The sequence below is a fragment of the Aspergillus chevalieri genome, chromosome 3 (assembly GCF_016861735.1).
Source record: "Aspergillus chevalieri M1 DNA, chromosome 3, nearly complete sequence".
Classification (NCBI taxonomy): domain Eukaryota; kingdom Fungi; phylum Ascomycota; class Eurotiomycetes; order Eurotiales; family Aspergillaceae; genus Aspergillus; species Aspergillus chevalieri.
In genome coordinates this window covers 1,432,697-1,446,154 of record NC_057364.1, presented here as the reverse complement: position 1 = coordinate 1,446,154, position 13,458 = coordinate 1,432,697, and the positions used below count along the sequence as shown (strand labels likewise).

The 13,458-nt window shown below is 47.7% G+C and overlaps 4 protein-coding genes across 4 annotated transcripts; 1 reads left to right on the top strand and 3 right to left on the bottom strand.

Moving 5' to 3' along the window:
• Positions 1-2,794: 2,794 nt before the first annotated feature.
• Positions 2,795-3,469, top strand: ACHE_30522A (cupin domain-containing protein; the record flags this gene model as incomplete). The annotated part of the gene is made up of 1 exon (XM_043277149.1): positions 2,795-3,469. One exon carries the CDS (start codon positions 2,795-2,797, stop codon positions 3,467-3,469), a length of 675 nt encoding a protein of 224 aa, XP_043135057.1.
• Positions 3,470-3,949: 480 nt separating this feature from the next.
• On the bottom strand, positions 3,950-4,304 carry ACHE_30521S (uncharacterized protein; the record flags this gene model as incomplete). The annotated part of the gene is made up of 2 exons (XM_043277148.1): positions 3,950-4,090; positions 4,146-4,304. The coding sequence occupies 2 exons, from the start codon at positions 4,302-4,304 to the stop codon at positions 3,950-3,952; spliced, it is 300 nt and encodes a 99-aa protein (XP_043135056.1).
• Positions 4,305-5,983: 1,679 nt separating this feature from the next.
• Positions 5,984-8,251, bottom strand: ACHE_30520S (putative C6 transcription factor; the record flags this gene model as incomplete). The annotated part of the gene is made up of 6 exons (XM_043277147.1): positions 5,984-6,362; positions 6,429-6,520; positions 6,594-7,205; positions 7,287-7,704; positions 7,762-8,149; positions 8,209-8,251. 6 exons carry the CDS (start codon positions 8,249-8,251, stop codon positions 5,984-5,986), a joined length of 1,932 nt encoding a protein of 643 aa, XP_043135055.1.
• Positions 8,252-11,395: 3,144 nt separating this feature from the next.
• On the bottom strand, positions 11,396-13,272 carry ACHE_30519S (uncharacterized protein; the record flags this gene model as incomplete). Its single annotated transcript, XM_043277146.1, has 6 exons — positions 11,396-11,813; positions 11,866-11,960; positions 12,016-12,207; positions 12,266-12,675; positions 12,733-12,822; positions 12,879-13,272. The coding sequence occupies 6 exons, from the start codon at positions 13,270-13,272 to the stop codon at positions 11,396-11,398; spliced, it is 1,599 nt and encodes a 532-aa protein (XP_043135054.1).
• Between the last annotated feature and the right edge of the window lie 186 nt (positions 13,273-13,458).

Below are 13,458 nucleotides of genomic sequence, written 5' to 3'. Positions count from 1 at the left end.
ACAATATCCTGTAGCTCTACGCATTTCATGGTTTAATTTCTCTAATGGACTCGATACTCTCCGTATTCTCCTTCCTGACTATAGCCACCGGTTGCGTGTACTCCCGAGAAACGAGTCCGGTATAGTAGAGTAGTCCATCTATCCCACTTACGCCATATCTACATCTTGGTGATTATTTTGGAAGAGAGAATAGAATACACAAGTAGCATAAGTTATTCTGCGCACTCAACTTGTGGGGAAATAGTCAATTTGTAGTGCTGTTGTGGTACTAACTGGGAGTAACCAGTACCTCCTCGATATATATCTGAGTAACATCCAGTAGATGAACGACCATACCGATGATATAGTCCTAAAAGCGCCGAAAACCCATCCAAAAGGGACACCAATCCAATCACCAGGCTCTACTTTACTCAAAACATACTGGATAACCACCAAAAGACCCTATTCAAGCGCGCGATCACGCTCTGTATACTCAACACCCCGTCCGTCGACGTAACCGCAGCGGAAAACGACGAGCTACCACGATACCACAAGGACTCTTTCTTTCTATATTATTAACTGATCCAGCACATATCACCACTTAGAAGCAACCCAAAAATACCCAATACTCTTAAATACCAAAGAAGCACCTGAAATCAACACAAAATCACCACAATCAAACCAAGAGTCGAATTACCCTTTTCGGGGGTTCAACTCCCGGGGGTTCACAACTCCCATCCTTGACACTTCAGCACACACAGATCAGAACCGGGTCCGCGCGCATGCGCGTGTATTGGATGAAAAGTTTGGCCCACGGGAAAATTTTTGTTTGAAATTGGTGCGGTTTGTGTGCACACAGGTTTCGCGCTGGGTGCGCTGGCTTGGGGGTTCAGATCAAGGGAGGTCCGCGGGGTTTGAGGGGGTAGTTCGGATTCATTCGCGTTCGCGTTCGCGTTCGATTGTGAGGGATGGATGGATATGATGGTGTGCTTGTTTCGTATTCTACAGGGCCATTTTTTTTTTTTTTTTTTAATTATTACTGTGTTCTAAGCCGTGATCGTGAACGTAGTTTTCGGTGCGATGGGATTGAAGTCTACTTGAGTTGGGTCCGCGTCCAGGTCGCTGTACTCTCCGTACCCGAAGCGGCTTTGCTCTTGATATTTCATGATGGATGATTGACTGCGACGAGAGATACAGCTGTGCATTGTTCTTTTATTCCACCAAGCTATGATTCCTTCAGCTTTAGTCTAAACCGCGATCATGCTGTGTAGTTTTGGGAGGATGAGCCCAAATCGGGTAGGGGTTCAACCCAATGGGGTCCGCGGCCAGGTCGCACTTTGCTAGAGTAGAAACTGATCCGTTTCGATCGTTTCCCCATGGTGGGTAACCCATCATGACGAGGGATACATTACTATCCTACACCCTACAAAACTACATCTCCTCACTGATCAGTATGGCTGTATCGTCCGATGCGATGAGATTCCGACACAGGTACGCTGAGCAAGGGATTCAACCGGTGGAGGTTCCGCGGTCTGCGGGCAGCTTTCGCGTGCCTGCGCGCAAGTTGATTCAGCACTTGATCTTTATTGATAGACGAAAGATCACGACATGAGACATGGCCAGACACGCAGCAAAATCACTCAGCACCACTGCTCGATGGCTAATCGGTCGTATCGAAGCGTAGTTTCTCCGTGAGCTGAGCCCTCTGACATGGGGCACGCTGATGTAGGGTTCAACTCGAGGAGGGTGTGCGGCCAAGTCGCTGCTGCATTCGTGTACTTGTTAGGTTCAATTCGAAGGAGGTCCGCGGCTAGTCCAAGCGACCGTCGCGTCCGCATCCACATCTATATCCGCGATCGGTCGCTCGTGATGGATGCTTAATTACGACAAGAAATACGGAGTATCTATAGAGCCTTCCATTACTTAGCATATATCAGTTTAATCCTTGGCCGTGTACGGTGTAGTTTGCAGTTACAAGCTCTCCGATACATGTCCGCTTACGCAGGGGTTCAATTCAAATGGGGTCCGCGACCAGATCGCTTCGGGCTCGATATTCCATGATGACGGAGACACGGATGGATGGACGATTATGAGTTGATGAATGTAGACTAGTGTATTCTGCATTATTTCCTTCCTTCAAGTTATCGCAGTATCAGTTAGACTATGGTCAGTATTCGATTGTATGCCACACCCGAAGCGGAATTAGCGAGCGCCACAAGTGACGCAAAGATATTGTGGCTTGATGAGGCTGACGCTATGGAGAGTTATGTACATGAATAGGAATGAATATGAATGCATAAGTAGTAAGGTACTATATACCTGAGGCATACATGCCACTAGTTATCACTGCGTCATTACCACTTCTCCAGCTATGGGTTTCAATCAACCTTGAGGCAATATTTTTCCTGTCGTCGGTCAGTCATCAATTGTCTATTGCAATCATTGAATATCCACGTATAGCAAATCAATTTATTTTCTGCAATTCCTGGCGGTCGGCTCAATGCTCGTACTCCGTACAATGCACTCTAGGACTTCGACACGCGTCAGAATCGCTGTATATGTCTTTCATGAGCACAAGATCTTCCTATCCAGCTATGAACAGGCAAATACAGAGACTGTGTTGGTCAGTCTCTAACATGTAATCTGCATCTCGGATCTCTTCCCGAAGCCGACAGCCAAAGGTCAACCGGGTAAACGTCCGATGCAGTGACGCTTCTGCTTTCATATCAAACTTACAAATAAAAAAACCCCAGGGCCCAATACACACATTCATTCAAACATATCACTCAAGGCCATAAGACAGTCAGTCGCCAGCATGGTCCAAGTGAATCGATACTATCTCCCACCCACAAAGCTCATTCCCAACTCCCCGCAACCTCTCCTCCACTACAAAGGCCTCTTCTCCGAATCCGACTTTCGCCCCGAAACCATACACACCAAATTCCACCAAAACGGCTGGAAAACACAATGGATCTTCCGCTACGGTCCAACCCAACAGTCCCACTACCACTCCGCAGTCCACGAGTGCATGATCGTCTTAACCGGTACAGCGACAATCCGTTTCGGAGTCGCTGACACAGACCCAGACCTCGACAAGAACACCTGGGCCGGCGCCAGGGAAAACGGCGGCGTTGAGATTAATGCACAGTCCGGCGACGTCTTTGTTATTCCAGCTGGTGTGGCGCACAAGACGTACGATACTACACCCGCTGCGCCGTTCTCTTTGCTCACGCCGGGGAGGGGGCGTGGGATTCAGGCAGAGAATGTGGAAGACACGCTGGCGAAGGTCGAGCTTACGGGATTTACTATGATGGGCGCGTATCCGGAGAATCGTGGGGGGTGGGATTTTGTAATTGGTGAAGAGGATGTCGGAAGGCTCAAGGCTGTATGGAATGTTGCGAAGCCGGAGAAAGACCCAGTACTTGGTGATGCTCCAAATGGTCTAGTTGGGCTATGGAAGGATACTCCAGAGTTATATGCAAAGATCTAGAGGATGTATTCAGATGAGGATATTGCCCTTTTACTGTCAATCAACGAAGTCAACGTATCAGACTACAAGCAAGAAATCCTTACTGCCATTATTTTCTCGTCGTCTGGTGGCATGATCTATAAGAATTGACATACAGGCGGAATCCTGCTTACATCCTCAATTCCATGTGCAACATACAATATATACATATATACATTCATGATAAGCATTCAAAATATACCGTGTTGATTAAGAAGCAGCTAGGAAGCAGTTGAGAAGCAGTCCACCTGGCATCTTGTTATGGGCTAAGCCTGCAGCGCTAATAACTAGCTATCATACAAGAAGTTTCGTTAAAGAAGAGAAGAACGGATGTCCGATCAGACAGCCTTTTATATACAAAAGTACGTTATGCGGGGTAGGTAGTCAGATAACGACTCCGATCATTCCTCCGGATAACATATTATTTATTCTACAGGCGCAGCCTGTGACACATCTACCTACCTAGTCCATGTCATGCTGAAAGAGATGGAAGTATTCACAGCTCTCCATGTCCTTACAGCAATCATTACGATTGCCACAAGCGGAACAGGGGATCTTATGGCCCATGAGGACCACCTGCTTTCGCATGTCTGTCACATGCACCTAAATACCCGTAAGCAGTCGCCAGGTGGCTGAGCAGCAGTTGGGTAGCACTTACACTCCCGTTCTTCTTCATTAGCAAAGGAGGCCTCTCCGATGCTTCTTCTCCATCTGTCCCTTCCTTCTCACCTTCCTCCTCATCCTCATGTTCCTCCTCGTCTTCTGCCTCAGACCTAGATCCAATGGCACTGGGCACCTCAGCCTCAACCCCCAACATCAAGCCTTTGTACCACTCTGAAGGTCATAATCAGTTCAAAGCCGCTTGGCAAGCGCTGAGGAATCACTTACTGACAGCAGCATCGACCACCTTCTGAGCAACCGACCGCCCTTCTGGCCCTCCTGTAGATGAATGCCCTCATGGCTCTTGATGTGCAAAACTAAATTGTTTGTGGCACTATGATGATGCCAAGTAGTTGACAAGCAGTTAGCAAGCGACCACCTGTCACAACTTGGCTTCTCTCGTATCGTACCTAGGGTTCTAGTTAGTTGTATTTCGAGACTGGACACTTACCCTAAGTGTCTCCCAAGTAATCGTATGCTCAATGCCCCTCCGGGTCCGGTTCGGTATGTCGTATGCGTTGATGGGTATATCGCCCCCTCCAGGCTCCGTAAGATAATCAACAAGTAGAAACGGTAAAGGTAACGAATAGAGAAACAAGGCCAACCGAGTACGTATACTGGGTTGTTGGTTAAGTGCGGACGAGTCAGAAACTAGAAGGTAACCAATGCTTGATTAACTAGATTGATCGCGAAGAACTGAACTAAGTACATGAGTGAGCGTCCTTATATATATCTTCCTTTTCCTGGTATGATGTTCCCATAGTATACTTGTATACCTATACCAGGCTGATGGTATAACATCCGTCTTGTATATTAGTATACTCCCTGCATATCACGTGAAACACGTGACCATCAGGTGCCAACACGCCGAATATCAATTTGATCCCTGTTCCTTCTTGCATATTCTCCATGAGCTGTTATCCAATGAGCCTGTATTAACTCTGTATCATCACGTGAGGCTGATACAGCGAGTTCTGTAACACCACCATCCAGTGGGTTCCGAAACATGCAGGGGTAGAAGGAAATGAGAGAGCCGACCAGGTAGCAAATCAGGCAGCCAACAAACCCCCAGGAAGAGGCCCAAGAAGATGCAACCTATAAAGGTTGTGACGCATCAAGGGAGACAATACACCATCTTCTATTTGAATGCCGGAAATGGCGACACCAACGAAGCAAGCTCTACAGGGATCTGGAGCTGGATGGGGTTATGAGACCCACTGCTGCAGAGGAGCACCCACAAGGACGACTTCTAGGGGACCCCAAAGCGACTAGGGCACTGCTAAATTCTTAGTCAACATCAGCGTAGCTCTACCTCAGGGATATCTACAACGGGCGGTGGAGAGAGCTCGGAAAGACGAGGAATGGGGACTGGAAGCATTGGAGGAGGCAAGTAGAACAGGAGAAGGGTAACAGGGAGGGTAGCCTAAGCCGAACCCCAGCTTAGGCCACACCCATCCTGCTCTGAAACACAAGGAGAGCACTGTGCTGGAAGGCCCTGCGCATACAGGCGGTTTGGGGCGAGGAAAAGGGCCAGAAAGACTATAGAAGGGGGCTAGTGCCTCAGGAACTTATAGAACAAAAGACTGTAGAATAGCTAACCGGCCTCAAGTCCACGGATGATCGTCCGTCATAGCTCTAGGGCTCGGTATGGACAATAAACTTGATTAAATAATAATAATAATTCCTTTGCAAAATATCATAGTAAATATATGGAGACGTTTTCATATCCAATAGCCTTACGACATTGCCGGGGCCGTTGCCCAAGTACGGATTCAGACGCACCAAACACCCATGGTGTCGACATTCGCCATAAAAAAAAAAAAAAAAAAAAAGAAGTCATTCAAATCCCAATGGGAACATCCCCTCAGTCTGCATAGAATCAAAAGGCCAGGGCCAATCTTCCAGCAGCTCCTGTGGCAGTTGAAACAGCGACAACTGATCACCGTAATCCGCTATAGTTGAGCCAACTACAGCGGATGAATTGTGATTATACGGGGGAACCGAATTCCCCTCGGGCTGGAAGTCTTGACCAGTAAGAGAGTCAGCATTGCTTACGGCAGAACTGTCTTGCTGTGCTTCGGAATTTGGGTTGATAATGTGCTGGGTGCACATGTACTTGTCAATTCGATCAACCTGTGACGTGAGCCATTGGCTGGCATCTGTGGCACGATGAAGACCAGATTCCAGGCGACGAAGGAGGTCGGCCATCTCAAGGCTATCCGTATCATATTATAGTTAATAGGAGGAAGAAGCGATCATGGGAATGAACGAGGTAACTCACAGTAGACCTCGAACCCGCTGATAGGATGCTTCGGAGAGACTCCCTTCCATTACGGACCCGAGTATACAGCCGATCCCTGCAAGGTGATGGAGCTGGTGTTATCAGTGCAGATATTCGAAGAAGGAACAGAGATCTTGGAATTGCAGAGGAAAGGGGAAAGCTTACAAGAGGAGAACTGATAGCTTTGAGATACTCAACAGGGACTTTCGAAAACACGCCCAGCAACTCTCCTGCAACATCGCACTTCCTCTCAACGCCTCGATCCTCAGCTGAAAATAGGACCATACGAAGGAGCTGCAAGGTTGCTTGGATATTGGCAGATTGAAACCCAAATAGATCTTTAGCAGGATCGCCTGTAACTGGTAGCGTTTCTCGAAACTGCGACGGCAATGCGGAATAAAGAGTGAGAACATGGTCCAGCACAATCCCTTCTGGCATAGACGCTGGTCCAAATAGAGACCACACTTGCATTGTCCCATTGCCTTGAGACCAGCGACGTCGATGGAAATCCACCGCATGCTCGAGGATCCGGTAGAGATCCGTTGTGAAGTTCCAGCCACGAATCCAGCTCACGGACTGGCGTGATATGAGGGTAATATCTGCGTGGTCGGTTCGGGTCGATGCTGGTGAGGCTGGCGGAACGCCGTACCCACTATTTGTGATGAATTCATCGTCAACCTCACTAGGATAGCGCACCATCGAGTGTGCTTCTCTGTATCGGATAATGCCTCCCCACACGATAGATGAGTAAATGTCTAAGGTATAAATAGACCAAAACTAAGAACGTTAATACAGCGGTAAACAATATAATTCTATTGCAATAAATGTCAATGAGAATTCAGGTTGGCATATCCATACCAATCTTCGACGTTCTTCGATCTCAATAGGATTCAACTGCTTCGGCCACAGCTTCTCATCATGGAGTCCTTCCATACCAGCCAAGGTATGATAGATGCCCGCATATTGATGCATCCATTTGGTTTGTCCATTCTGGATGCTAGCAATGGCGAGGATGGCACACGCACGCATATACTCCAGCCCTCTAGCCGTAGTCAGATCCCTTGGAATAGAATCTTTGGCTGCTGCGTAGAAAGCCTCCGAAGGTGGCTTCGCAAGCTGGGAGGGGTGCCAACGATCGGAATATAGAGCTCCGTCGCGTGCTCTAGCAGAAGCTAAGGCACATACAGCCATGGTAGAAGCAAAGAGTCCTCGATCCTTTAGATGCTCGTAATTGTCGAGTTTCTCCAGGAACGAAGGACGATGGAATAAAGGGAATCTGAGACGTAGTCAGCTTCAATGGACCTCAGAAATAAGCCGACGATGGGTGTACTACATTGGATATACAATTTCAAAATATATCTGGACGAGAGTTTTGATCATCTGATCACTGGAAATGGCGAATGCTTTCCACGAATTCTGCAATGCGCTGCTTTCATTCTCACCTATCGCCGTAAACCACGTGTCGTTGAGACTACTCCAAGGATCATCCGACGGCAAGGAATCATTCTCAGGTGCTGTGAGAGAAGGATCAAAGTCTTCACAGGTCTTATTAGACTGCAGTCTCACTTGGTCGACATTTTCCGCAGTCTTCGCCTTTACCCCTCGTCGCTTTGCAGCGCGATCAAAGGTGCAGAACACCTCGAAATCGGCACAGTTTTGGCAACGACCTAGCGGGTCATTACCTCTGCTGCATTTGATACTACGTCTGTGGCAGAAGTCGCCTGTCATAATATTAACCATTTAGCTGAATGGGCAAATACAGGTTATCGTCGACACATACAAGCTCTGGAGACACGTTGGAGTTTCCGTGGTCGGTGCGACATCATAAATTCCAGTTTTTTCCTCTCAAGGTTGAAATAGGGTAACAATAGATTAAGTATGCGAGATACTGAGGGGTGATACTTTCGGAGGATTTAGTCGGGCGTTTGTATTTTGAGATCGTAGGATGATAGCAGTATTGAGAACTTAGGGCACATTCAGCCCTGAGCCTCACTATCCAGGGAACAAAAGCAGATGAGAAGGTGAATTTGCTGCACGAATATTGACAGTTTTTCAACATTTGAGACTCTATCGGAAAAGGGATCAGAAAGTGTTAGAGTTAAGATGCGACCTTTCCTTTCTTGGTTCAGCACTCATTTAGCCTCTAAAGGTTTAGTTGGTGTGGAGCGATAGGGAGCAGGTAGTCCATTGAGCATATGACTAGATACATGAAAAAGGGAGAAAAGGCCAACAGAGAAAACTGTCGGACGATATCTCGGTGATCGTCTACGGGATAGCATTCAGGCCATATACGCAATCCATCTAGGGTATTCTCATTGGCTCGCTAATCCCCTTTCTCTGTTGGCCTTGGTTTTAGTTGCTATTTTACGTCGGAGTTTTGGTACGTAGTGGATGGTTGATTGATTGATGGCCTATCGGCTAAGCAAACTATATAACTACCGGGCAGAAAACGAGGGCGATGAGGCACGTGACCCGTGGGTACTAATGAAGCGGGGTCTCTCGGATCATATCAAAAGGGGAATTGGAAGTCGATTATTCCGGACTAAACGAGGTCATATGGAGAGAACTAGGCGAAGGTAGAGATGTACTGTCTATCGAACGTAGGTCCGTATACGTAGCTGATTGAGTGCTTAATCTACAAAATGTGCGCACACGTCGACTATAAGAGAATCTCTGGCCTCGCTACTCGGGCCAACCATTTATCCGATTAATCCTTTATCACATACGACGGGCGGAGCGAAATCGCGTATCTGGTAGCTAAGCTAATTCTATCATACACACTGGCGAAGGCTCCCGCGCGGGATCTTGCTGAAAACACTTGGCCTGCCGTTTCGGCAATATACAGCCAGGGGAGGAAGGGGGAGGGAGTTTTTTTTTTTTTTTTTTTTTGGTTTTCGGGGGTTTGAAGTTAGTGTGCTGGGCATATTGTGCTGTAAAAGTGAGACCTCTGCAACCATTCATGGAGATCCCTTGTTCCTGACTTAAGCGCAGGATCTCATCCACCTGCCAGTTACCCCATGGCTGTGGGAATGCCTTGTGGCCTTTCCGACAGTAGTAGAAGTGGTGGGGTCTTTTTGGGCGCCCACAGGAGCACTCCAACTTGGCGTCTTCATGCCCGAACCGCTCATGATATTGGGAAAAGTCTCCATGGCCTGACCGCGCGAGGAGTCGACCAAGGGTGGCTCTGGGGAGAAATAATTCATGGGATCGTTTATCTAGGCTGATGGAGAGGTCCTGATATTGCTGCAGCGAATTCTCAGTCCAGTATGATTCAAATTGTCGCCAGAAGACCTCCTTCTGAGTCCAGTGAGCCCAGGCATATCTTCTAGAGGACTGTTTGTCTGTGGGGTTGACCTAGCTCCTTTCTTTGCTTGTTCATCGGCCTGTTCATTTCCTGTAATACCAGCGTGCCCAGGAATCCAGCGGACATGCACTTGTCCAGGATGGATAGTCTCACATCTGAGGGGCCGATTGGGCCAGGCGATCGTGATTTCTTGGAAGGCCAGGATGGTGCTCTGGCTAGAGCTTCTGGGGGAGCCCATTAGCCGTCGTGTTACCTCCTGGTTATCGAGAAGGATGTATAAGTTCTGTGTGTAGGGGGCCTGGACACTATTGAGGGCAGCTTCAGCCCCTCAGTAGCTGCAGTGGCTTCTGCATCGAAAACTTCATGCCTGGGGAGGCAGAGGTGGCCGCAGGTGGACTCCTGCTTCCAAGCACCCCAGTGTCCATACCATCAAGCACCAGCCACAGCATCAGAGTTGCTCAAGCGGCTGCCATCAGTGAAGAGGAACATGGAGAGTAGAGGTCATGTATCAACCCACTGTTGAGAGCTCGCACCTGCCCTGTCTCGGGTAGAGCAAATGTTTTGGGTTGTTCTGGGGTTGTCAGCCTGTCAGGGGGAATAGACCAGAGGGTCAGTCTGTTCTATTCCCTCCAATCCTGGCAGATGGTTGTGGATGAGCTGTGTGTTTGAGGAGAAGGATCGTCTACGGAATAACTGCCTGTGAACTGGATGGCGGTTGTCCAATCTGGAGACACGCAATCTGGCAGAAGCGCATTTCTGGTCAGGGATGATCTCCATCGGGGGAATTGCAGTTTCTCGATGGAGAGCTGGAATGGGGGTGGTCTGGTATACTGGGTGAGTACCTTGGAGAGCATCTCTGAGTATCCAGTCAAGGCGAGAGAGGGAGGAATCCACTCGATTTGATACAGAGCCCTGATTCATGAGCCTGGGCCTGTTTCAGCCTGGCCACCAGGCCTCAGCCCCATAGCATAGGACTGAGATGACTGTGACGGCTCACATATGATAGCTCACGTGGCGGTTCAACACTACGGCAATGGATGATACATCACAAACACCATCCAGTCATGTCGCAAAATCTCAGCCCATATTCCTATTTATGCTGCTGATAATACAAACCGCCTACTATATACACACCACAGAATGTCTGTATAATTTTTTAGAATTTTTAATTTTTTTTTCTATAGCCTGAAATACAGTATATTTATAAATACAACTGTATTTGAAGCCTGTTCTCTGTAATATAAGGAATCAAAAGTTCTGCGAGGTCCTAGGCTTAGTATCTATATATGTACCATCATATAATTCTATTTTCTAGATTTTAGGTGCTCTTGACATGGTGTTGTTAAGATAGTGGGGTCTTAAAATTTGCCATTTTATATGCAATACAGGTGTGGCCGACTCGGTTGCGTGGCCGACTCGCTTACTCGGATACGTTATCATTCTTTGTTTTTGAAGGTGATAGAGAGATCTAACTGCGCTCTATTAGAAACTTCATTACTAGTCGTGGTTATAATTATTGAACACAAGTTATATCCACTACAATCATGATCTGTGACTTGTCTGAAATTTTCCCTTCGGTCCATTGAGTACATATCGTATTGTTTTGTTTCGCAATTCCTCTATAAATCTACATGACACCCCAAGTCCAAACATAAGACACATATCAAGCCGTTTCATGGAACTCTCGATGTTGATACATTTCTAGCTCCCCTTTCCCGTCGTCTTCTATCTTCTCAATTTCCCGTTCAGCGTACGCGTCGCCATGCAACTTGTACGCCTTCTCCATCTCCCAATAAAACGGACTGGAGGTGGAAAATAGTGCTTCTATAGATTCGAGGGAACGGTTGCAGGTCTCTGGATAGAAAAGGAAGACTGTTGGGATCCAGAGTAAGTTCAGACCGGCAAGGAGAAAGTAGCTGCGGGTCGTGATGCTACCAAACATGACTGGGTTGACCAGAGTGGTCATTCCCACGCCGATGGCCCAGCCGGCGATTCCAAAGCCGTTGCCCTGCGCTCGAAGGTCTGAGGGGAACATTTCCGTAGGCACGAGGAAGGCTACTGTTCCCCAGGAAGCGGCATAACTATCCAGGTTAATGTATCAAAACTGTGAAAGTTCGATTCCCGCATGCTTACCACAGATTAAAAAGGAAGAGCATTGCAACAGCAGCCGGGGCGAACTGAGCCATTTTTCCAGGGTTCTGGAGGGAGCCTTCGAATACAGCTCCAGCCTTTGAAAGTTAATTCCGTCATCCGTGTACATTATAGAAACAGAAGAGAGCTTACAATCAAATTTACAGAAAACAAAGCCGCAGAACCTGCCATCAAGCAAGCTCGTCGACCAATTCGGTCTACGATATTTGCATTGATGATGGTGCCTATTACTCCGATCGTATTTAGGCCACCCGCAAGACCATTCTGTGTGACTTCACTATAGCCAGCCTGGCTAAGAAGAGTAGGGGAATACGCTGTGACGGCCTGATTCTATTAGCTAAACGATATCCATTCACGAACGTAGTATTTAAGCGTTACTCACGGTGATACCGGTCCAAGATCCCATGATCTGAAGAAACAAACAGAGCCAGGCGCGACGGCACAAGCTTGAACCTGGCCTTTCTCCTCTCCCGACCAGGATCTTGACAAATTGAATTGGTGAACTAGGTTTGCTGTCATGAGCATTTGCGACGACCTCATGGTACTCGCGATCGATTTCTTTCTGGCAGACCTTGTGTCCACGGACTCGATTCAGAAGATCGCGGGCTTCATTGTTGCGTCCGACAAATGCAAGATAGCGCGGACTATCTGGTAGCATTTTGATGAATATAGCCACAATCAGGGCAGGAACGCATTGGAAGGCTAGAAGGAACCGCCACCTAATGTCTGAATAACCATTGTTGATGAAAGCGAGACCGAAAGATACCCAATACGCGATAGAGATTCCTAGATCTGGATGGTATCAACACACTAATCGTTCCGTGGTAGAGTTTAAAAGACACTGCTTACAATTGGCAATAAAGACATAAGCAAGAAATCCACCACGATGATTCGCGGAGGAAGTCTCTGACACCAGAACAGGTGCGATACCAGTCAAAGCTGTGATCTAATCAGAGACAGACCCGACGGACGCATTTCTTTTTGATACCACTTACCTCCAGTCCCAATACCCGTCACCACTCTGGCAACCAGCATAAAGTCCGAACTCTGGATGGCAGCCTGCAAAGCACCACCGACCATAGCAAACAAAGAACCAATGAACAGACCATTGATACGGCCAATACGATCTGCAAGCCATCCACCAACAAAACAGCCAAAGATACAGCCGAGGTAGTAAACGCTGACCAGGCCACCTTGGTGGGTGGTGTCGGTCACGGTGCCGTCGGCCTTGCCTATGCCTACCTCCGTGACATAGTAAGGGGAGGCATTGACGCCTCCCATCACACCTTGATCATATCCCTCGAAAAAGATGCAAAGGAGGGACAAGGTGTGAATGACAAGGTTGAGCTGGTTCGTAGAAAGCCTTTTCCAGAACGTTGTGTAGCCCATGGTTAATGATGATGTTGAATAAGACCAGCTTGTACTTACAATATAACACGGGAACGAAGTTCAGACAGCATGAAGGGATAAAAATCTACCCATTTGCATAGATATGGATTCCGGATATCCGTTTTATAACATGACTAGAATCCATCAGAAGGCCTACGCGGCCGTATTTAAGCCTTAAAACATCAT